The sequence below is a fragment of the Pseudonaja textilis genome, chromosome 3 (assembly GCF_049901715.1).
Source record: "Pseudonaja textilis isolate UNSWEBS1 chromosome 3, rPseTex1.2, whole genome shotgun sequence".
In the NCBI taxonomy this organism is placed as follows: domain Eukaryota; kingdom Metazoa; phylum Chordata; class Lepidosauria; order Squamata; family Elapidae; genus Pseudonaja; species Pseudonaja textilis.
This window is the reverse complement of record NC_141992.1, coordinates 82,295,615-82,319,927: the sequence shown is the minus strand read 5'-3', so window position 1 is coordinate 82,319,927 and position 24,313 is coordinate 82,295,615. Positions and strand designations below refer to the sequence as shown.

At 38.5% G+C, this 24,313-nt stretch overlaps 1 protein-coding gene and 1 long non-coding RNA gene across 2 annotated transcripts in view; one reads left to right on the top strand and one right to left on the bottom strand.

Annotated features, from left to right (window-relative positions):
* SLC71A1 (solute carrier family 71 member 1) overlaps positions 1-18,423 on the bottom strand; it is a 28,539-nt gene extending 10,116 nt beyond the window's left edge. The window contains exons 1-5 of the mRNA XM_026700382.2: positions 18,054-18,423; positions 7,629-7,724; positions 4,046-4,108; positions 2,599-2,726; positions 526-640 (exon numbers count right to left, since the gene is read on the bottom strand). Of these exons, the coding sequence (XP_026556167.1) occupies positions 526-640; positions 2,599-2,726; positions 4,046-4,108; positions 7,629-7,724; positions 18,054-18,140 (489 nt within the window). The 5' untranslated portion in view covers positions 18,141-18,423. The remainder of the gene's footprint in view (positions 1-525; positions 641-2,598; positions 2,727-4,045; positions 4,109-7,628; positions 7,725-18,053) is intronic.
* Positions 18,424-18,467: 44 nt separating this feature from the next.
* Positions 18,468-22,645, top strand: LOC113436142 (uncharacterized). Its single transcript, XR_015742935.1, has 2 exons — positions 18,468-19,154; positions 20,331-22,645. It is a non-coding gene; the product is annotated as an uncharacterized LOC113436142 (long non-coding RNA).
* The last annotated feature ends 1,668 nt before the right edge of the window (positions 22,646-24,313 follow it).

Below are 24,313 nucleotides of genomic sequence, written 5' to 3'. Positions count from 1 at the left end.
CTTCTCCCCTTCCCCCATACCTGTGAATTGAAGGGGTTATAAATAGCATTTGTGGATAAAATTAGATGCTGATGAAAACAAATGAGCAGAAAGTACAAATTACAGAATTCCATGATGACTGCTTGAAGACTGCTTGCTCCTAGCTGTATTTGCTGTATTAGCGTATTTGCACAATTTAACACTTTTCTCTTAAGTAGACTTTCTCTTCTCTTCCTTTTGCTCCCTTGGCTGCTGACTAATCACACTTCCAGTTTGTCCAGTTGTTCTACCTTTCCCCTTCCTCTCCCAACCCAGAAAAGCAACTATAAACAGTATATGGACGGAATTCTGAGATCAGCAGCAAATCTAGGCTGTGAGAATAGGGAAGCAGAGTGATACACAAGTGCTTTGTCTGCTTTTATAACTATTTTTCTCTTATTCCTTCTTGGTGGGGTGGTGATGGTCTTTCAATTGCATAAACACGGAAAAGAGATCTGATGATCAACATGCACAATATCTGTATATATATATAAATATTAAATATACCAAGCCATAGGCCATGCTTCTTTCGTGTTCTTGGGTTATATCAGCTACATAAGCAAATACCACTGAAAAAGTCACTGCAAAGACTCCAGAGACAGATATAACTGCAAAATACCACCTAAAATAAAGGATATCATAAGATTAGAAATAAGAATAAACTGTTAAAAACATCTTAATAACTCTCTAAGTCTGCTTGTCCAACATGCATGCATAATATTGTCACTATTATTATAATACATTAACATGGATTTCTAAATATGGTAGATTGCATGCACAGAATTTGAATAGGAAATACTTTTCCCTTTAAATAAATAAGAACTACAAAATTATTATTCAAATCTAAGATTGAGCAGCTACCACAAATCTAACCACTGTTAATACATTTATCTGGTAAACTATGTTCATATAGTTTCAGCATTCTTTATTGCTTGGAATCTTCAAAAGAAATTTTCTTTTAACAAAGAAACAAATAAAAAAATCAAGCTAGCTATATGAAAGGGAAACTGACAGAAGTGTAGTTACTTCCTATCCAAAGCTGCCTCTTTGATAAACTTATATCAAGATAAATCTTCAGGCAGAAATTATCTTCAAGACTAGCTATTATAAGAATGTCTGAAAGATACCAAAAATAGCCATGTCATTCTGCTACCATTTACTATTATCCAAGAGCAAAACAAACAGGAAAACCAAACTTTTGCACCATAGAAAATGCATTCGTTGATAAATGATCTGGCACGCTGCCAAAAGATTCAATCAATAATCGCACAAAGAAATCTCAAATTACTTTGAATGAGGTTAAATATAAGCAATCCTCACTTAACAACCACTAGTTCAGGAACTGTTCAGTTATGGCAGTGCTAAACAAATAGTAGGTTAGGACCAGTTCTCAAAGTGCCAGCCATTGCAGTGCTCCCATGATCAAATGATAGAAATTTGGGTGCTGAGCAGCCCACCGACACTGAAGAGGGGTACTTTAGGGGTATCCTTAGGGGTACTTCAGCTATCCCCTACTTACCTATCTCCTCCCATTTCCTCCCTTTCGGTCACCTGCACTCCACTGCAAAGCCCTGCTTTCCCTCTTCCACCTCCACTTCCAGCTGACTTCCACTGTCTTCTTCCTGCTGTTGGCCTGGAATCCAGGCACTGGATGAGAGGGCAGCCTGGTGAGTGTGGCAGGGCTGCAGAATCTCACCTGCTGACGGGTGCTTGCCAGGCCAGGCTGGGGAGGAGAAAGCGGGTGGCGAAGTGTGGTGTTCTCTGTTGCTAAGGAGGTAGGAGAGGCAATGATGGTTGCCCAGGGAAGGTGGAGAGCACTTTTCAAAGTGGCAGCCGAGGCTGAGGGACAAGGGCTTCCTGGAGGTGCTCTGCAACTCATACTGGACGCACTCCAGGAGACTGGGTTTGCAGGCTTCAGCAAGGCCCAGTACTGACAGAGCCTACCTGCATATGCCCTCTGATTGCTCTCCAGCTTTCCTTCTACAAATTCAACAGACTCATTCTCCAGGGACACTTTGCAGGGAAGGAGGCTTGATCAAGAGCAAGCAGAAGGGAGAAGAGATGAAGGGGGGGGGTTGGGGTAGAGATGAAGTAGAAGCGAGTATGACAGGGTAGGAGAAGCACGAGAACCTGATCTATTGACAAAATGGTCTTAGAAACTGGAACTATTGGAGCTACCATTGCTAAATGATGAGGTCATGTGATGTTTTGCTTAACAACAGCTTTGCTTCGTGATGGAAATTCCAGTCTCAATTAGAGTTATTAAATGCGGAGTGTCTATACTAATCACTCCATTTAATACACTAGTGGAAGAAATGGTGTCTACCAAAGCAGAATATCTGCTAAATCCAAAAGAAATGTGTACATATTTCATATATGCACAAAATGAAGAATGGGATTTTGCTTGTGCAAAAACAGACAAAATATTGACAAGGTTTTTGTCCACTAAATTCAAAGTCCGCTAGACTGATGGTATATGTTATATCAAGGATTTACTGTATATTAAAATAGACAAATGATGAAGCTCATTCTACAGGATTTACTTGACCAACATATAAAAAGCAAACTTTAGATACTAACCATGGACTGATCTTCATCAGTGGAATCGGAGCACAGGTAAAAAATACTGTTAGCAGCAGGAATGATTTTCGGCCCCAAACATCAGACAGAGCTCCAATCAGAGGAGCACTCAGAAAAGACAATAAACCCTGTGAATTAAATACAAATTTGTCTCACACAAACAAATGACACAAGAGGAATGTAATGGCCATTGACTTCCCCATTGAAAAACAAGTTCTACCAAATGGCTTCTAGCCTTTCAGGCCAGTGTTGTGACAGCCTTCCCCAGTACTATAAAGTAGGCTAATAAGTAACTCTTTACAATATGTATGTGTGTATGTATGTATGTATGTATGTATGTATGTATGTATATAAAAACAATACCATAAGTATGGATAACCACCAAACGACCAGGAAAGAAATTTTATTTTGTCTAGAGTACAAATTGTAAATAACACATGGGCTTATGGCTTTACGGTGCTCCATAGTGCTCTTTCCTTTATCTACTGCACAGTATATTTCAATATATTTAGGAAGAACAAGGGGGAAAGTAAGATATCAAGTTTGATGTAGTAGCTATGGCTTGAAACGAGGAGACAGTCAGCTCTGATCTTTCCTTAAGCACAACAGCAGGCTGGACGGATTTGGGCCTGTCACTCCCTTTCAAACCAACCCACCTCATAAAGTTGCTGTTATGGAGAAAAGAGGAAGCAGGAGCATTAGGAATATAAGATGCCTTGAGCTGGTCAAATAAAAGGCGGGGGAGGAAATCAATACATAAATTGGGAGTCAGAAGAGGAAGGTGGTATATTGCCAAACACTCTAGGGCTGCCATATGTAATCTCTATATGAGATCCTTTGGAATCCTGAATGGGTAATAGTCCCAATTGACCACACGGTGCTTTATTTACAAGATTGCTGTAAGAACATAAACATTAATTCAATTTAACATATGTGCACGTCTGACCCTCGTATTATTTCCTTTAAATATACCATACAGCATATCAAAGACATAGAGAATGTTTTTGGAGCAAAAAGAAGAATGTGACAGCTCAAGGGGGGGATCGAGGAAAAAATTGAGGGAAAAGACTTTTTCACAAAAAATCAAAAGATTATGAAAGAAGGATTATCAAGCAGACAAATCTGACAAGAAAGCTTTTTTGGTTTGTCCCAGACATTAGGAACATAAACAATGATAGATGAAAAGCATTCTTATTAGCTTGGGAAAGTTTAGATATGGTTGAAGAAAGCTTGTCCCTGAATATGTATGGAAGAGTAGCACATCGGGAATGGGGGGAAAACAGGTATTTTTAGGCATGAATCACCAGTCCTACCAAATGATCTGCTTGAACATGCTTTTACTTTTTTTTATGAGCTAGGTTTAGAGACTTGATTGTCTTAAAGCATCTTTAAAATCTATTATTCTAACTATATCAACATGAAGTTTCAGTAGTCAATCAGATCTTACCTTTACTCCTTGGATTAAGCCATTCATTAAAAACGTATGCTTTGGGAAGGTTTCATGCAAAACCTGTAAAATAATTATGCATGTGACAAGTATGAAAAGACCGATATGACATTTTTAAACCATGCAAATAAAGATCAAATTTTAAGGAAATAAATCTCCCTTATGCATCAAGTTTGTCCAATTACATGAAACTTCAGATTATTTATTATAAAAGTTTTGATTGTGTGCTGGTTAAGATTTCAAGAAATAAGTGCAAAGGACTGACTTCTCCTCCAAGGAGAGTTGAATAAAAAAAATGTAAGCATAAACCTCTTTTTTATCTTGTGTTCTGAGGGATTAGGAGTCACTTTGGACCCTTCTGTATTTAGGATACTGAAATACCAAAAATATTAGCAAGTCTCTATAAAAATCAGAACATTTGTCTGAGATTTACATATCAATGCCTAAATCCTTGAGATTTACACGATTGTTTATATTGATTTGAAAGCTATTTAAAAAATCAAGTTACCTCTCTTTTGACCTGAGGTTAACTACTAAAGATCTAATGGGCAGATGGATATACTTTTTAAAATGATAATACAGAAGTGGTTTGCCATGGCTTCTTCAATGATGTATTTTTCCTCTGCTGATTTCCCAGACTAATAGACAGTTCTGATATTTTCTGGTGGTCTCCCATCCTGGCATTACTAGGACTGACCTTGCTTAATATTTTCCAAGACGCTCCAAGCCTGGCTAGATACTGTCATCCAATTGGGCTCTACTCAAAAGCGATAAAACATTATTCTACTGTGAGACAGGCATGCAGGAAAAGCAGCAGGCAGAGCTGTTATTTTATCTACAATAGCTGCATTCAAATGTAATTGTATTTATTATACTTCTTGAGCAGCAGTTCACCCAATTAATAAAAACTAGCTTCTAATGGATTTTTTGAAATGTTTCCCATAAACAATTCAACTCTAATCAGGAAAGTATCGTTCCCTCACAAATTATCAATACCAGTCAAACCAGTTTTCTATATGAATTTTTAATTGGGAACAGGATGTTTATTTGAGACAAATAATCTATAACTCTTTGCATATACTTCAGCCCACTTTAACCTGTTGCACACTGGCTTTAAAAAATCATTTGCTATTTACAGGGAATGTACAACACCACACGAATTCTAAAAATAAATGAATAGATGTTCATGTATTGTTCTCCTTTATATGCTGTACAATTTTATTTTTAAAAAAAATCACAACTCATTCAGTTGTACAGGTGAAACTCGAAAAATTAAAATATCGTGCAAAAGTTTATTTATTTCAGTAATGCAACTTAAAAGGTGAAACTAATATATGAGATAGACTCATTACATGCAAAGCAAGATAGTTCAAGCCGTGATTTGTCATAATTGAGATGATTATGGCTTACAGCTCATGAAAACCCCAAATTCACAATCTCAGAAAATTAGAATATTACATGCAATCAATAAAACAAGGATTGTACATAGAACAATATCGGACCTCTGAAAAGTATAAGCATACATATGTACTCAGTACTTGGTTTGGGCCCCTTTTGCAGCAATTACTGCCTCAATGCGGCGTGGCATGGAAGCTATCAGCCTGTGGCACTGCTGAGGTGTTATGGAAGACCAGGATGCTTCAATAGCGGCCTTCAGCTCTTCTACGTTGTTCGGTCTCATGTCTCTCATCTTTCTCTTGGCAATGCCCCATAGATTCTCTATGGGGTTCAGGTCAGGCAAGTTTGCTGGCCAATCAAGCACAGTAATCCCACGGTCATTGAACCAGGTTTTGGTGCTTTTGGCAGTGTGAGCAGGTGCCACGTCCTGCTGGAAAATGAAGTCAGCATCCCCATAAAGCTCATCTGCAGAAGGAAGCATGAAGTGCTGCAAAATTTCCTGGTAGATGGCTGTGTTGACCCTGGACTTAATGGTCCCTGAAGCACAGTGGACCAACACCAGCAGATGACATGGCTCCCCAAATCAACACAGACTGTGGAAACTTCATACTGGACTTCAAGCATCTTGCAGTGTGGGCCTCTCCATTCTTCCTCCAGACTCTGGGTCCTTGGTTTCCAAATGAGATGCAAAAGATGCTCTCATCAGAAAAGAGGACTTTGGACCACTGAGCAAAAGACCAGTTCTGTTTTTCTTTAGCCCAGGTAAGACGCTTCTGACGTTGTTTGTTGTTCAGGAGCGGCTTGACAAGAGGAATACGACATTTGAAGCCCATGTCCAGGATCCATCTGTGTGTGGTGGCTCTTGATGCACTGACTCCAGCCTCAGTCCACTCCTTGTGAAAGTCCCCAACACTTTTGAATGGCCTTTTCCTGACAATCCTCTCCAGGCTGCGGTCATCCCTGCTGCTAGTGCACCTTTTTCTTCCACACTTTTCCCTTCCACATAACTTTCTGTTAATGTGCTTTGATACAGCACTTTGGGAACATCCAACTTCTTTTGCAATTACCTTTTGAGGCTTTCCCTCCTCATGGAGGGTGTCAATGATGGTTTTCTGCACAACTGTCAGGTCAGCTGTCTTTCCCATGATTGTGATTCCTACTGAACCAGACTGAGAGACTATTTAAAGGCTCAGGAACCCTTTGCAGGTATTATGGCTTAATTAGCTGATTAGAGTGGGACACTTTGAGCCTAGAATATTTGAGCCTAGAATACCTTTTCGCAATATTCTAATTTTCTGAGATTGTGGATTTGGGGTTTTCATGAGCTGTAAGCCATAATCATCTCAATTATGACACATCACGGCTTGAACTATATTGCTTCGCATGTAATGAGTCCATCTCATATATTAGTTTCACCTTTTAAGTTGCATTACTGAAATAAATAAACTTTTGCACTATATTCTAATTTTTTGAGTTTCACCTGTACTCCTCTCCTAAACCATGTCTAGATTTAACTGAATAAATAATTTCAAGAAAATCTGTTGCCCAAACCAGTGTTTTTTAAACCATGGTCCTAGGAACTATGGAAGTCCCCCCAAAACCATTGCAGAGGCCCACAAAATCAAAATTATGTGCTAGCATATGTTGAAAAATAGTATAATCTTACAATACAGTAAAATAAATGTGAGAAGTAGGAATGGCAGCAAAGCATCCATTTCAATTTTTAATACAGTAAATATCAATAAATATAACCCATAAAAAGAAAGGCATTTTGGGTCTCTATAATTTTTAAAAGTGGAAAAGGGTCCTGAAGGAAAAAAATGTAAGAAACACTACTTTAACACAAAAGGAATTGGTAAATGAAGCATCCTTTCAAATTATTTTACAGCAAATCTGCAAAAACTCTAGTTTGGACATGTTAACTGTAGCATAACAACTAGAAATAGGAAATCCAATTTCATCTTTCTTGAACAGAATTTACATTCTGATTTAACTGTATTTTGCTGCCCAAATATTAAATTATACTTGACATTTATCAACCTGAATCTTAAAATTAATATTGGGAAGAAAAAAAGTTTTCAAAAGACAGAAATGATGGATCTGAACTACTGTAATTAACTTTTAATTAAATCAGAAAACTGTATCTAAAGTTGAATAGTAGATTTTAAAAAATGTTATCACTTACCACCAATGTAGGTGCTGTTAGAAGTCCCCAAGCAAAAAATTCCAAAAATATAACAATAACAGCATGGTAGACACTAGGAGAACCTATCCCTTGAGGCTAAGAGGAAAAAATAGGATTGTTACTTGACTTACAAGTAATAAAAACAGTAGCTAAAAAAATTAAAAGTCAGAAAATGAATGGCACAGCCAAAAGTACACGTAAAACTAATTTAATGTTTATGTCTATGAGCAAAAAATGGATTCCATTTCTTTCCTCCCCTTGAGAGACATTCCAACAATGCATTGCTTTTTTCTGCGGACAAATGTGACAAATTATGCCTTGGGTCAGATATACTTCTTCAAACACTAAAAATGCTATAATTTAAATAAGGTGTGGAGAACAAAAGCAGGTGGTTCTCTCTCCATACCACTTCTTTAGACAAGATGATTATGTGATAGTAGGACTAGCCTTCAAAACCCACTTCTGCAAACGTATTTTGGCTCTTGAAAAGGAGTTAATTCAAGGAGCAGGAGGACTTTTAAGTGCCAGAATTAAGAACTCCTTTGTCCATCAGGACCTTTCAGAAGGAAAAATAATCTGACTGGCAAACAGTTGCTTCCATTAAAAGGCTTCATTAAGAGACAGTTCTTAAAAGCTAGTTTGGAGGTTCACATCTGTCAAATGCAATGATACCTTGGTACTCGACAGATTTGGTACTTGATGCATTTTGAGGTGAAATGTTGCCCCGCTATTTGTCGTTTATTTAGTATTTGACGCGCTGCAATGGCAAAAGGGGGACAGCCACACAGAACAAATAGAAAGTCGGACATGCCGAGAAGGTCACTGCAAAAGGAAAAAGGGGGAGGACTGCAGAGGGTGGACAAGAAGTTGGCTTTAGTATGAAGGTCCCTGATATAGGATAAGCGACAGACAGGAAGTTCTTCCCGGCCAAAACAAAGGGTCATGTGATAAGTCAGTGATTTGTTTGGCACTCATTGTTTTTAGTACAGTGACTTTGTTTGGCACTCATTGTTGTGCCTCCTGAACCAATTAATGAGTATTGAGGTACCATTGTAGTGAAAAGTGCAGGTAAGTGAAAATAACATATTAGACATTTGTAGGCGACCTCAGCATCAAGCACCTTTCAAGCACTGATTCCTAAGTCAAAAATTTTCTTCCTGATTTACTTAAATGATAATTTATGACACAAGCAATGAAAAGGTGAACAATGAAAAGAGAAAACACATGAATCTAAGCTCAATATTCCTTGTGAATGTAAAACCAAATCATGGTCAGAGTGAATACAGCTTAAGCCAGTGATGGCTAACCTTTTCGTTGTCGTGTGCTGAAAGTGTGAGTGTGCACAGGCACCTGAACTCATAATGCAATGCAAGTACTCCACCCCTGCACATGTGTGCATGACCCCCCATGCTACCCTGCCCCCATGCGCATGTCTGCTGCTTGCACCCCGCCCCCCGCACATGAACAGCAGATACCTGACAATCAGCTGGCTGGCAGGAGGTGTGCGTGCATGCACAGTGAAACTGAGCTGGGGCGACGGCTCACATGCCAGCAGAGATGGTTCTGTGTGTCACTTCCAGCATGTGTGCCATAGGTTCGCCATCATGGGCTTAGGCTGAATGTTAATGCTACAAACCCCTTTATGCAATGATGCAGAATGAACGTTTTTTACATTCACAGTTCACTTCGGAAGTTTCGTTATAGCAGGGGTGTCAAACTGGCATCCTGTGGGCCAGATGCATCCCACACAGGCCACACCACCCCAGCTCCACGCATGGGAAAAAAAGTTGCAAAATGTCACATGATGGCAATGTGATGCGGCGAGTTTGATACATATGCCTTACAGTAACATTATTCTCTCAGGAAAGTTACACCATTAGAGAAAATTACATATGATACAATTCTGTCACAATAATTTGATAAAATGAATGCATAGGTAAAGTCAGAAATTAAATTATTGCCCACTGTATCTAAGAACCATAGTTTCAGGTACACATTCTATACTCTTCTACAACCTGTATGACAACATATTAAACTGCAGTATAGAATTGACAGAAAATATTTAATGATGAAGATAAATTGCTTTGTATTGAAAAGAAATGTTTCTGAAAGTACCAGAGTAACAAATGCAGCACCTGTCTGTCATCCATAAAACAGTCACACTGTTTTCCAGCGTTACCTGGTTATTGAAGAAATTTATTTTGGCAGCCATAAAGTTCAGAAAATAGATATGGCTGCTTTAATATGCAGCAGAAAGATGTTGCATTCACATGGTAACCTCTTCTAAACTGAATGTGAAGAACCATATACAGGTAGTCCTAGACTTATAGCCACAACTGAGACCAGTATATCCATACTGATCAAGACAATTGAGTCACACTTAATTTTATGACCTTTACCTTTAAATGAGTCATGTGGTCTTTAAGTGGATCCAGCTTTCCCCACTGACTCTGCTTGCCAGAAGCCAGCTGAGAAGGTCACAAATAGTGATTATATGACCTCAGGATGCTGCAACCATTGTAAATACATGCTAGATGCCAAGCAACCAAAGTCTGACCATGTGACTGTGGGGATGCTGTGTTGGTTGTAAATGCCAGGCCTAGTTGTAAGTCACATTTTTTCAGTGCCATTGAAAGTTTGAACAGTCATTAAGTGAATGGTTGTAAGTTAAGGTCTATATGTAGTTCTACCATAAACAAAAGAAATTTTTTGGTGGAACCTTCCCTCTTCATGGGAAATCAGATTAAATAATTAATTTCAAGGCCATAGTTTGAACTGTACTAGCAAGAAACTAACAAGTACTCACAAGCAAGTATTGAAGCACATAACACCAGATACGTCACTGGAAGGCAAAATTACAAAAGTGTGTCTCACTTAATTTGGCCATGTCATGTGGGGGAATTCAGCAGAGAAAGCAATTATCTTTGGGAGAGATAGCGGTAAAAGAAAATCAGGCCACCAAAAAACACGGTGGCTGGGTACCATCAAAGCTGACATCAGCCAGAGCATAGAACAACTCAAAGAAGTTGTTCATGATCGGAAGATAAAGAGACCTGTCTATAGAATCACCAAGTCAGAAACAATTGAATATCATCATCATCATCATCATCATCATCATCATCATCATCCTGAACTATTCAGCATCGGGGTTCCAAAAAGCAGTTAAAAAATAGCTTCTTTACTGTTCCATAAATTCTTTTTCCCATTGTAGGAAATTAAGATCCAACCGTCAGCACTGAAAAGTTTTGCTGAAGGAATCTTAGCACTGCTTTTATCTATAATTGCAGAAAGATTTTTGTATGACAATAAATACCAACAGTGTTTAAAAATAGGGTGGTGGTGGGAGACCTAGTTTTTAAAATGAATGGAGTCTTTGCTTTCCCTACAACATTGGAACAGCAGAGGAAAGAGAATAATCTTGCTCAATCCCCTGCTTGTTTTGGTTCATAGTAAGCAACTGGAGCTTCAACCATCCAATACATGGTCTAATAGGCTAGGATTCTTTTGCTGCCTTTTGCCAGGCAGAAAGGGATAGAGACTTCCATTTATTCCTGAGATCCTGCTGTATTTTAAAGCTGCAGAATGAGACTAGAGACAACAACCCGCCTCATGGGAAGCCTTAGAAATAACATATTTATGGGCTTGTTACTATGGCCACTGAGAATTTGTTGAAACCTATATACTGTACACATATTAGATCTGGCAAAGTAAACATGCTGCAGGTAACCAACAACTAGAGATCTATATTTAGTGGGTCTCAGGAGATGTGCCTCCTTTTGCAGTGGTACCCATCTGGAGGAACATTTTTGTCACCAAAATTAAATTAGCTCCATCCCTTTTGACATGGCAAAAGGCCCTGAAGACCTGGTTATGTTATTAGGCCTGGGACTCCCAGGGAGACAGAGATATGTTTAGATCAGTGGTCGCCAATTGGTGGTCTGCGAGAAAATGTAGGTGGTCCGCAGAGAAATCTCACTCCCAGAGCACCCCCGCAAAGCAATTACTCCAGGCTGCACGGGAACACAAGGCTACGCCGCCCACATGGCCCTCAGGAACCCTCCCCGCCCACTCACTCCTTACCTGGCAAACTTGCCTGCTAAGTTGCTATTTTTCCTTTTTTCTTTTTCCGACCATCAGCTGTTCTGCTGTGCTGGGAGATTTAGATTAGCTAGAAAGCAGGAAACCATTGGATTTCTTGCTTTCTAGCTAATTTTTAGATCTTCGGCTCTGCTTTTAAGCTCCCTTAGGTGAAGGTTCTATTATTCAGTGCAGACTCAGATAACCGATGGCAGAAACACAAATCTCTAAGTGAATCTGTGATTCTGTGAGCAAGTGAATTTGCCTGCCTGCTTTGCCTGATTTTGGGTAAAAGTTGCTCTTTTTTATAAAAAAAATCAATATTTACATCAATATATAAAATATTTGCATACAAGCCATGCCCCGCCAGTCACATGACCACCAAGCCACACCCACAAATTCTCTCTCTCTCTCTCTCTCTCTCTCTTTTACATCCCGCTTCCTCTTTTCTCATATCTAAATAAAGCAGCTCCTGTACACAGCACCAGTATATGGTTAGTACTGTAGCCTTGTGTACCAAGACCCTTCTTTTGCTAAGCAAACACAGTGAATCACTACAGTTGCTGCTTCCCTCAGTACTTCCTTCCTTCCCTTACAATGCTTGTATGTTGAAAAAAGAGTGGGAAAGGAGGAAAGAGAATTAGTAGCTAATCCAAGGCAGTTGTAAGGGATTCTATACAAGGACGCTAGCAGTAAACACTGTGCAAGTGCTAAAACAGAAACAATTTTGTCTATTGGTTTTCTTCCAATACTCCAACTTCTAGTACAAAAAATAGTACAAAAAAATACAATCTACAGCCACATTGCATCTTGTCACACCAAATAGCATAGTTCCTTAAATAACACTGTGAACGAAGAAGAACTTAGGGATTCATGCAATATGTTAAACACTATTGCTAACATATAGCTTTTAAAGAAGTGAAACCAATGTTTTATGGTTTCAAAGAAATGAATCCAAAATAAACATGGCATACTGCAACACAAAATGCCAACCTCAGCCTTATTTCCCAAAATGCCCATGGATTCCATATTGGCTCCAAAGGCATTCTTAGAAAAGAAAATATAAGTGGCTGAGGCTCCATACTATTTAGTAAATGTGCCCATGTCTTACAATATAATAAAAGGACACATAAAAAAGATTAAAATTAATAAGAATTAGACAAAACTAGGACCCAAGAACAAGTAGTCCTTGACTTACAACAGATCATTTAGCAACCGTTCAAAATTACAATGGCACTGAAAAAAGTGACAGGACCGTTTTTCACACTTACAACCTTTGCAGCATCCCCATGGTCACTTGATTTACATACAAATACTTGACAACTGGTTCATATTTATAACAGTTGCAATGTCCCAGGATCATGTGATCACCTTTTGTGCCCTTCTGACAAGCAAAGTCAACAGGAAAGCCAGATTTGCTTGACAACCATGTTACTAATTTAACAACTGCAGTGATTCATTAACAAATGTGCCAAGAAAAGTCATAAAACGGGGCAAGAGCCACTTAAAGAAATTTCTCACTTAGCAACAAATTCTGGGCTCAATTGTGGTTGTAAGTTGAGGACTACATGTACACTAGCGGAATGAAAATGGAATCTTCTCTCTTATTCCACCAACTACCTCTAGAATAAAGTGCCCCCTAACCAATCAGCAGAGCCAGGTTTTGGGGCTGCCCCAAGGAAGTGGGGGAGAATCTCACCTTCAGCAGCAGGATGTTTCAAAGAGCAGAGCCACAGCAGAAAAGGTTTTTCTAGATCCCAACCACTTGAAATTCCTTGACTGGGAGCAAAATAGCTGCTTGGCCACATGAGACCATCTTTCCCAGGTCTCACAAGGAAATAACCATGGGTGACCTAAGGAAGAAATTGTTGTGTAGCCAGTAGTTGCTTTGCATACAGCCTGGCCAGATATGTTTGGTCAGCAGTGGGGGGCAAGAAAATAAGAACAAGCTAGAATGGCTTTGGCAGCAGCGGCCCAAAGGGCATAGATGAAGGGAGAATGACAGGTGGGAAAGCTGAAGCACTCCTGCAATCGTAAGAGCAGGCGGTCAAACTTTGAAATTTTGATCACGTGACTGTGGGGTGCTACACAGCCATAACTTAGAGACCAGTGTTAAGTCTCTTTGTTCAGCATAGGTATAACTTTGAATAGTTGCTGAATGAATGGTTAAATCAAGGACCAACTGTATCACTGAATCATTGCATGAGCAGCTATAAAAGCCTTGACTTGTATAGTACCATACACTTAAGAAGCATAAGAGATTAAGACATGTAAGAGGAAGTACTGCAACTCTATTTTCTTCAAGGATGGGAGAGGTAACTTTATCATCAACAATATATCCATTCTCCATTTATCCAGTTGCACAACCGTACTAGGCCACAATTGACACTGGCAGTAATAGAATAAAATTACAAAGATATTTTTAAAGCAGCTTCTACAAGTCATCAAGAATCAGGATATGTGACCGTTAAAGTTTCAAAAATCCAATAACGTAACTATTGAAAAAAATCAAGGAATTCTAGAAGTTTTGATGTTCTACATTTGACTTCTGGATTAATTCCTATAAATAGGACTTTGGATCCCAAAAGTTGAATGTGGTGTCTCTAAAAACTAAAATACGTCTTTTCAGAAACTACAATATGCATGAATAACACTGAAAATGGAAAAACAGTTTCTTTAAAAAAATAAGATCACCCTCACCAATTCAAAAAAAGAATAAGGTATGAAAATACAAAAGAGAACCTTAAAATTGATTCTTAAATCCACAGTATATTTGCTCTTTACACTATTTTATACAATAACAAGATGTGAAATATCTCTGAAAATGCAGGACCTTTGAAAGTGCCAGTTTTATTGTTCTAAATTCATGTACTTGAATCCATCAAGTCAGCTTCGTTCATAGGTTTATACTGACTGCAATTTATAATTGACTATTTAGCAAAATAATAATAGGTGGCAGGAGAACAACATACTTCAGTACAGTATGAATCTTGAGGATAAAATGTTTGTCTGTAGCTCTTTTCTCAATATTATACTTGTAAGAAACGAAAAGAGCACTATGTATTACTTATTCTTTAAAAAACAGCATACAGCTCTGAAAAATTTGTGCATTAGAGATATCATTAAGTACTGTTTCACATGAACTAAAAACGAAGCACCTTAAAAGATAAGCATACTCTAAAACGTAGCAGAAAGAAGCTTTCAAAGTATTACTAGTATTGGGTAATAGGAATATTCAGAAAATGGAAAATGTATTGTTCATGTGTGAAACAAATACACTGTTGCTCAGGAATCTAGTCAAACTGTTCTGGGAAGGTTGCGATTTGCCTTAAACTAACACATGACGTCTCCTAGTTGTTTTAGGTAATGACCAAAATAAAATTCAGAGAGAAGTTACAGGGCAACCCTACACCGTCTGTATGCCACTTCACATGCCAATCTTCCCAGAGCCTTCCTTCCAGAGACACATTGTCTAACACCAATTGTTCCATGAACCAAACTTTTTCTGTAACATTTGACATATCCCTAGATGGTATCACACAACCCAACTTAACAGAAGTAACTGAACGTCTTGTTTCAAATACCACAAGATTGTTTCTTTAATACCCAAATAATATACTTTTGAGAGGATTTTTTTAACAGAAATATATTCAAGAGTTTACAAGTTAATGTGATCACAATAAGGGTCCTACATGTCTCAAAGTTGCTTTTTAAGTTGCCTCTTGAAAAAGCACTTTTGGGACAACCATGACCTGGGTGACTGAGAATCTCCATAGACAAGAATCCTACATATTTTAAAGAACTATTATCAACAAGCTTTCCCCAATTAACAGTATTAAAATTACCATTACAACACAGCAAACTTTACAGCTCATTCAAAGACATGGCATAATACAAATTTGTCACATTTTCTCAGCAAGCCTGTGTTTTGTATAACTATTATTTCCCATTTAAAGAATAATAATAATATAGTAGAGACCTTATAAATATTACATAATTTGTTGCCGCATAGAGAAACATTCATATCCTTAAATAACAAGGATCATACTGCAACTTGGTATCACATGTCCTTGAGTATTAAACTTAAAAATTCAGCACTTTGACATGTTACTAATTTGCACACAGGATTTTCAAGGGCATAATTTTCTTTCGCTGAAATGGAGATACACCTGCAAAAAGCAACAGCAGAATCAGCTGAGGATCACACTGCAAACATAATAGCTGCTCAGAGTTCAGATAGCAAAGTGTAAATAGGTGATCAGTCCCTAAAGACTCAGGGACACACATTAGGGCACTTTAATTGGCTGTAGTCCTCTGATGCCTGTTTACAGTACCCCTAAGCATACAGCTGATATACATTGTTCATGCCTGACATGTTAATCATGGACTGGTGCAATCACAGCATATGTTAAAAATGTAAAGCACTTTTTATACAACCCTGTCTCAAATTAAACTCAATGGATCTTATGTTACAGACATCAACTTTATTCAAATATTTAAACACATAACAATCAGGTGCAACTGGTTTCAGATCACTCCAAAAGCAGGACGAGTTCTATCAGTCAACAGAATAAAGCACTACTACACAGCAACTGAACCAAACTTCCCTTATTGCTCTTCTGATAGTTGCCCAGAGAAATCACTTCAATGTTCCTTAAGACATCTGGCTCTCTAGATTAGCTTGCCACTACAGCAACTTTCCTATGCATACTCCACTAAAGGTATCTTTAGGATGATCTGTAAGGTAGGCCACAAGTTGGTTATCTTTGCTACTACCATGACTGACAAGGGAAAAACACATCATTTTCCTATTTCAAAAGGACAAACTATGTGGTCTGGTTTGAAATACAAAACTATGAAGTTCCTAGCACTACATTGGTGAGACACACCCTACAATACATAGGAATACCTACACATCTGGTAATTGGTATTTCTACATATCACTAAAAATCACATCAAATGTTTTATTCTTCAGTTCAATTATGTTTACATGTGACCACAACATGATTATTGCAAAACAGATAAAACAAAGAAATACTGGGCAAGTACCCCAACTAAAAACCATTTCCATAGGATTTCCTTAGATAAAGCATAATAACTGAAAGTTATATACAGGTAGTCCTCAGCTTACAACAGTTCATTTAGTGACTGTTCAAAGTTACAAGGGCACTGGAAAAACTGACTTATGTATTTCACAGCTACATCCTTTGCAGCATTATTTATGGAATTGATATTGCTGCCTATTCGCCCATGGCCACTCATGGCCCCATGATCATATGATCAAAATTCAGGTGCTTGGCAACTGGTTCATATTTATGTCCATTACAGCATCCCAGGGTCATGTGATCCCCTTTTGCAACCTTCTGACGAGCAAAGTCAATGGGGAAGCCAGATTCACTTAACAACCAGGTTACTAACTTATCAACTGCAGTAATTCATTTAATTGTGGCACGAAATGTCATAAAATGGGACAAAACTCACTTAACAAATTCTCACTCAACAGCATAAATTTTGGGCTCAATTGTGGTCATTAGAGAAGGACCACCTACCTGTACTTCATGTTATTTTGTAACAAATGATCCCATCCGAGCAGTTTACTTCAACAAAATTACTCAACAAAATGATGTAAGAAAAACAGTTGGTGGTTAAACCTTTTGATGGAGCTATTCCAATCAGTTTTTCAAAACAGAAGACCCAGTAGACTGACCACTGATAAAAATAGCAAATCACTGAAAACCAGTGATTCTCAACAACTGAAGGATTCCGTAGATTAAAATACTGCCCAAAAGTTAAGAGCCAGTATATTTTATTCACTTAAGCAATTTTACAGAGTAAAAATTGTGAGAGGAAGAGAAAGCATGCCGTTCTCATTTTCGTAGTTTCGAAATCTCCGAATCTCTCCTCAAAGAAGCCAAATAAAGCGAAATCAGAATATCGATAAAACGGGGATAGAAAACAAAGTCCCCCCCAAAAAGAGAAGTTCGACGATTCGCCTTTTTAAAGGACACGTTTCTCAAGCCCGGGTTTAAAGCGGTCTCATTCTCAACAAGTGCACTGGGATGGGGGAACGACTCTCTCTCCTCTCCCTATAGCGTGAACCCGTAACCATTAGGATATATACGATACGAGTTGTCCACGCGGGGGAAACCGAGGCGGCACACGGTTGGTCCACGCTGACAGGTCCGTTCTCCCCCCCCACCCCACCCCCGTAACGCAGGCCTCACAAAGCAAGCCCGGCGGCCCCGTCCACTCGCCCCGCCAGCAGCCTCGCTTTCTCCCCACGGGCTTCGAGCTCGCCAACCTCCCCCCCTCCTCCCCCCCCGCAACCAACACGAGCCGCTTCCTCACCGTGCCGCCGTCCTTAATGATGATCTTTTTAGCCAGCAAGATGCTGCGGTTGGCGGCCCTTTTCTTTTTCTTTCCCACTTGGGTCATTTTACCATCCTCCTAGAGGGCCGAAGGGGAAGTGGGCGAAGCGGCGAGAGGGGAAAAACAAAAAACGAGACGGGAACGTCGTCTTTTCTTTTCCCGGCAACGGCCAGGATTGTCTTTTCCAGTTCTCGGCCAACAGCTCCCCTCAGTCACCCGCCGGTGCCGCCATCTTGGGGAGAAGAGGGAGGGAGGGAAGGAGGAAGGAAGGGGCGGGGGAGAACAACCCAGTTTGTTCTGGCGGCAGCCGTAGCGGCGGCCGGGGTTCACATCACGCGATCATCCGATTGGTTCAAGGAGTGTTGCACGTGACACGAGAGGCCGCGCCCACGCGTAGCTCTCAGTGGGAACCAATCGCTTTCGTCGACGGTTTTGCCTTCATGGGGGCATTTTGGAGGGGCGCGCGAGGGAAGCGGACGTTGGAAGTTGCTCCGGCTGCTGACTGAGTAGTAGGCTTGACAGGAAGGCGGGAGAGCGCGTGTGAGGCGTGGGCATTTTTCTTACCTCTTGGTGATTCTTAAAGGAGCAACGAACAAATTGAGCGGCAAAACCCCTACTGGGGATGGGTTTCTTTTGGAAGAGAGGATATTGTAGGTTTTCCCGATTGCCTCTCTGGAGATCGCCTGACATTATTCCGACATGTTTTTAAAACAAACCGCCAAGGGTAATATTACAGGTGATTCTCGACTTACAACTTCGCTTAGTTACAACGGCACTGAGAATAAGTGGCTTACCACCGTTTTTCCCCGCTTAATGACTGTTGCAACGTTTTCCCCATGGTCATGTGACCAAATCCAGAGGCTTGGCATCTGACTTATATTTACCACCCTTGCTATGTCCTGGGGTCATGTAATCTCCGTTTGCGACCAAGCAATGGCTGGAAGCCAGGTTGGCTTAACAAGCGTGTTGCTAACTTAACCACAGTGATTCACTTAACAACTGTGGCAAGAAAGGTCATAAAATGGGGCAAAACTCATTTAACAACTGTCTCGCTTAGCAACAGGAATTTGGGGCTCAATTGTAAGTTGAGGACTGCTTGTATAAATATGTTTGGTAATTAAGCTAATCCTGTGAAAAAACCCGTGGACTATATTATCTAACAGAATACAGATTAAAATTTTTGTGACACTACAGTTGTCAAGGCCTGAGTAACTCATAGGTGTTCATGTTTTTTAAATCGAGATAACGACCTATAACAAATTTCAATTTCATTTTTGTTCCTTGGTATAAAGCAGGGGTCCCCAAACTTGGCAACTTTAAGACTTGTGAGCGTCCACAAGTCTTTAAAGTTGCCAAGTTTGGAGACCTCTGGCATAAAGTATGTTTTCCTAATCCCTTATGCCTAAAATAAAGAGAAAATAGCTATTGTTCCACAAAAATTTTGATTCTCTGATCAGGATGATGCTATTTTGAAGCTTATCTGTTTTCAAGAACATTCTTTATTAACATTCAATGCTGAGTAGACTTCCAGAATATTCTGGAACTCTCCAGAAGCTTCTAGAATTGGTCAGAATTTTCTAGAATTTTCTGGGACTATCCAATAAACATCCGTAGAAGTATAAAAATACAGGTGCCTTAAACTAGGGTCCGCAACCCCCAGTCTATGGACCAGCCCCAGCCACAGAATGCCAGAAACTTGGTCGCACAAACAAGCAAAGCCCCATCCAGGTAGCAGATGAAATCACGCCCCCTCTGGTCCACAGAAAAACCTTTCCATGGAACAGGTCCCTGGTGTATGCCACTGCCTTAAACCAACATTTTAGTTTGTCTAATTGCTGAATAAGAGAATAACAAATAGCAATATTTGATTGAGATAGCATCAAGAAGTTGCTTGCATCCAGCAGGTGTATTTTGCTGTGTGTGGAAAATTGTCAAGTCAAGAGCGAAAAGTACTCTGAAAGTATCAGTTAAGATGTGCGAGGCCTAAAAAACATACTTTGGCATACCTGTCAGTGATCAAGACAAGCCCTGGGTAGTTCATTTCACATGCAAACACTGCAAGAAAACTCTTGAAGGTAAGGTGAACAATTGCTGCTCTCTAGATTTATGTTTATTCAGTGATTTATTACAATTTAAAAGAGTGGCAATTAAGAACATTTTCACTATTTTCAATGTTCTAGGAAAAGAGTGCAATATATATTTTATGCCCTATGATAATATCTTGTTTTAATTTATATAATTCTACTATTTTTACAGACTGGTGCAGGGAAAAAAGCCATGAAGTTTGTTATCCCAAGAATTTGGCAGGAACAAACTGACCACTCGAGCAACTGCTACTTCTGCGTGGTAGACCCTTCCCAACATTGAACTGGGAAGAACACCCCTCCTATCATGTATCCAGACATTTCTTTATTCATTGCCCCAGTACCACACTGCCCTGAGCTTCCCATTCCCACCCCTCCAGAAATGGATCAGCCATGTTCAGGAGTGAGAAGCAAGTCAAACCAGCAAGGAAGGTATTGCAGATACAGATTACAATTCCACAGATGTGGCTGAGGAGAAAAAGCCATACTTCTCCAATCAGAAAGACCTCAGCAATCTGATCAGAGACCTTTATCTTACAAAGTCCAAAGCTGAGCTTCTGACATCCAAGCTTAAGGAGTGGAACTTGTTGGATGGAAGTGTGCAAGTCACAGATCAGAGAAAGCATATAATTTAATAATGGATCACACAAGGATCATGTGTATATGGTTCGTTCCTTGTTATCACATCCATAGCATGACATCAATCATCTAAGATTTTTACACTGCTCCTCTTAAGATAAAATCTAATACAGCAATAGGTAATCTGATACCTGCCCTCCAGGTGCTTAGAGTTCAGTTTACCTTTCCTCCAACTAGTCGTGTTCTCTTGATTAATGACACACCAATACATCACAAAATGTAAATTGAACTGTGATTCCACATGTTCATATGGCCACCAATCCCTTTCCTTTTTTATTTGACAAAGACCAAAATTAATGCAAGATAAATTAATAATTTGGATAATCATGAGCCATGATCAAAAATAAAAGGATTATTTTTCAAAAAAGTTTAAAATATCTCTAAAATATACAGCTACTTTTCACATTACTGGAACTATTAAATTATCAAATACTGGAATGTTTATATTTTAATTCAATGGAGACTAACATTTTAAGTCACTGAAGTGGAATAAGTAGCCATAAATGAATAACTATAATACAAATATCAATTATTGTAACTTAATCTTATGACAGTTGTTTTCAAATTCTCTCCTGAAACTCTAGAATCTAGATAAAACAAAACTACTCTTGACAAATAGCAACAAATTCTGTGATTGAACAGAATTTGACCACTCCCTCAAATTCATTACTGAAGTGTCTCAAAAGGGTAGTGGAATATAAGATTGGCAGCTGCTTTGCTATGATTGGTTATTAAGTGTTTATGCAAATTTGAATAAAAGGAGCAGTTAAGAAGGTTGTGTATTACTTTCTTGCAAAGGATATGGAGTTAGGTGATGTGCTATTGAATCTCCCTCATTAAAGAGTTGAAAGTAAGACCCTGAATCTCACTAATGTAAAGATTCTTTTGTGTATTGGCTGTAAAACAGTAAGGCATTTAATCACAGGAAACAATCCCCCTGGCATGTCTGAATTACAGGGTTTTTTTGTACTAAAGCCTTTTGTAAGTCTGGATAAAAAAAAATTAATGATTTTTTTCATAGCCAACTGAAAGCAGATATTTCATGCAAAGTCTGCAGTCTTAAATTTAAATTAGCCAAGAGGAAACCGGGTTGCTTTGCTGGGTCATAGCAGCAGCTAGACATTAATTAAAAATGAACTTGAACCATTATTTCAGACAGCATAGTTATAATTTCATTCTGACAAGGTTTTGCTTAATTCAACTCTTCATAAAATTCTGGGCATACAAAGTATAAGCCATGGAAAATTGACTGAATCCACATTGAGATAATTGCTGATGTATGCACCATATACAGGTTACTATCTTAAATTGGAAGATTTTGGTAATGGCCACTATTGCAGGTAGAAAATCAAAGTAAGGCATTTTTCACAAAATCTAATTTGGTAAGTGAAGTCCATAAGCATATTTTGGTTTCTTTATGGGAACCAGACTAAATTTATGGCACTTTACAGAATCTTGTGGTCACGTGATTGTGTTCTACAACAGTTCTGCTGAAAACTGACATTTACTTCCAGTTTTCAGCATAGCTAACCATTGGTTGACTTAGCAACTGCAACATTTTCTTAATGAAAGCTGCAAAAAAGGTAAGATCAAGCTGATTACATGGGTAACCAATTTATGATTGTCGTTAGCATAGTGGATGCTAGCCTTGCTGGTAACTTACGGAACTTTGAATTTATAGTAGGTAATGCCCCCATTATAACAAGTGACAAGACATTATAATGACTGGTACCTTCAAAAATGAATTCAACAACTTGTTCAGTAAGGAACCATTTCAGTTATTAGCCTCAAACTATACATCTCAAGATTTGATATTGATATACATGACAGAATAAAATAATTGGCTATTATTTAGTCTTGTTCTCCATATTGACATAATGGCCTCATGTTAATTAGAAACCGTACCTATATTCATATTGTTATAAAACTGAATGCACTCTTGATTAATCAGCTGTACACTATAGTTTGCATATCCATTTCCAAGACTGATTTCAGATACAAGAACAGTGTTTATAAATATATGAATTAGCACATTTTATGTGAACCCAAGGAAGGCAATGTCATTTGTTACTAGTAGCTTATTTTGATCAGTTTTCAAATAATGCCTTGACTGCTGGTAGATTTATTGTAGAATTTACAGGATGGATTGAGATTGATCTAATACAGCAGTGATTGCGTACTGAGGACATGTGAAATTGGCTGCTATGGGACAGCATCAGACTTTTACATATGAAGGGTATGTATTTAATTATCAGTTATACTCCATACTACCAACATGATGATTCTGATATTTCTTGGTACCAGGTATCTATACACAAAAAAGTAAAACAACTTAATGATGAAGTTACTTCTTACATAAAGGCTGCATCAATACTGGTATGGAATGCCAAAGGAAATAGCGGTGATGCTCCTATAGAAATGTAATTTTTTAAAATGTACGGTTCTCGTCTTTGTTAATATACAAGGTGATCATACCTAATACTCCTCCCTCTTCCTCCCATTTCCCCAAATCCCCCACCCCCCCCAGAGGAGTTGGACTGAGAGTGACTGACCCAAAGTCACCCAGGCTTTCATGCCTGTAGTGGGAGCAGAACTCACTCTCCAGATTTCTTGTCTGGTGTCTATAATTATTGTGGAGACAGAACACAAATAATTTAAACAGCTTACTGATACAAAGTCTACATTATTCTTTAAGACCATTGTCTTCCCACAGCTCATTAGGCATTGATATTTGGAATTTGTTCTTAACTAAGATTTTTTCTTGCAGTTTGAGAAACTCTTATTTTTTCAGTTTTCAGATAACATTAAAAAAAACCCACTAATCATAGATTTAGTTAATCCTAAGAACTGACTTATACATCTCTCAAAATTGCATAATATTTTCCTAGTGTATTATATATAATTGGAGTTTTATCTGCCATTGGAATACATTTTACAATTCTTTGCCATTATAAACATTTCTTTTTTAACAGCTCTGTTTAAATAAGAAATTACTTCTAACAATTATTAGTGGAGCTGTTATAAGAGTATCTCATTTGTAAATTTGTACATCATTTGCTTTCAATAGTAATCGTGCTATAAATTTTTTGTACATTGAATTAAAAAAATATGCTAGCAGAATGGTACTTTTTACTGTCAATCTTTTAGTTGACCTCTGACCTTTGGCTGACCTCAAAATCCACTTTGGAACTTAGAATTTTTTAAGTTCCAAAGGCTTTTAAAAGATGCAACTGGGCCTATGGATAAAGGAAGTGAATCCACCTTCCATTCCATTAGCAGAAATTGCTTCTATTGACAGAAGTATAGTGCAGAGTCTACACACACACACACACACACTCTTATCAATTAAACTCTCAGAGACCGCATATAGTTCGTATGAGTATCTATACATGTATAAAAATTTATCTTGCTACATACCAGGCTCCTCGCCTCATTTTAAATTTAAAATACTGGAATCATTTTGTGAAGGAGTAAACCTTTCAGTCTTTCTTCCATTATTGTTACATAAAACAATCA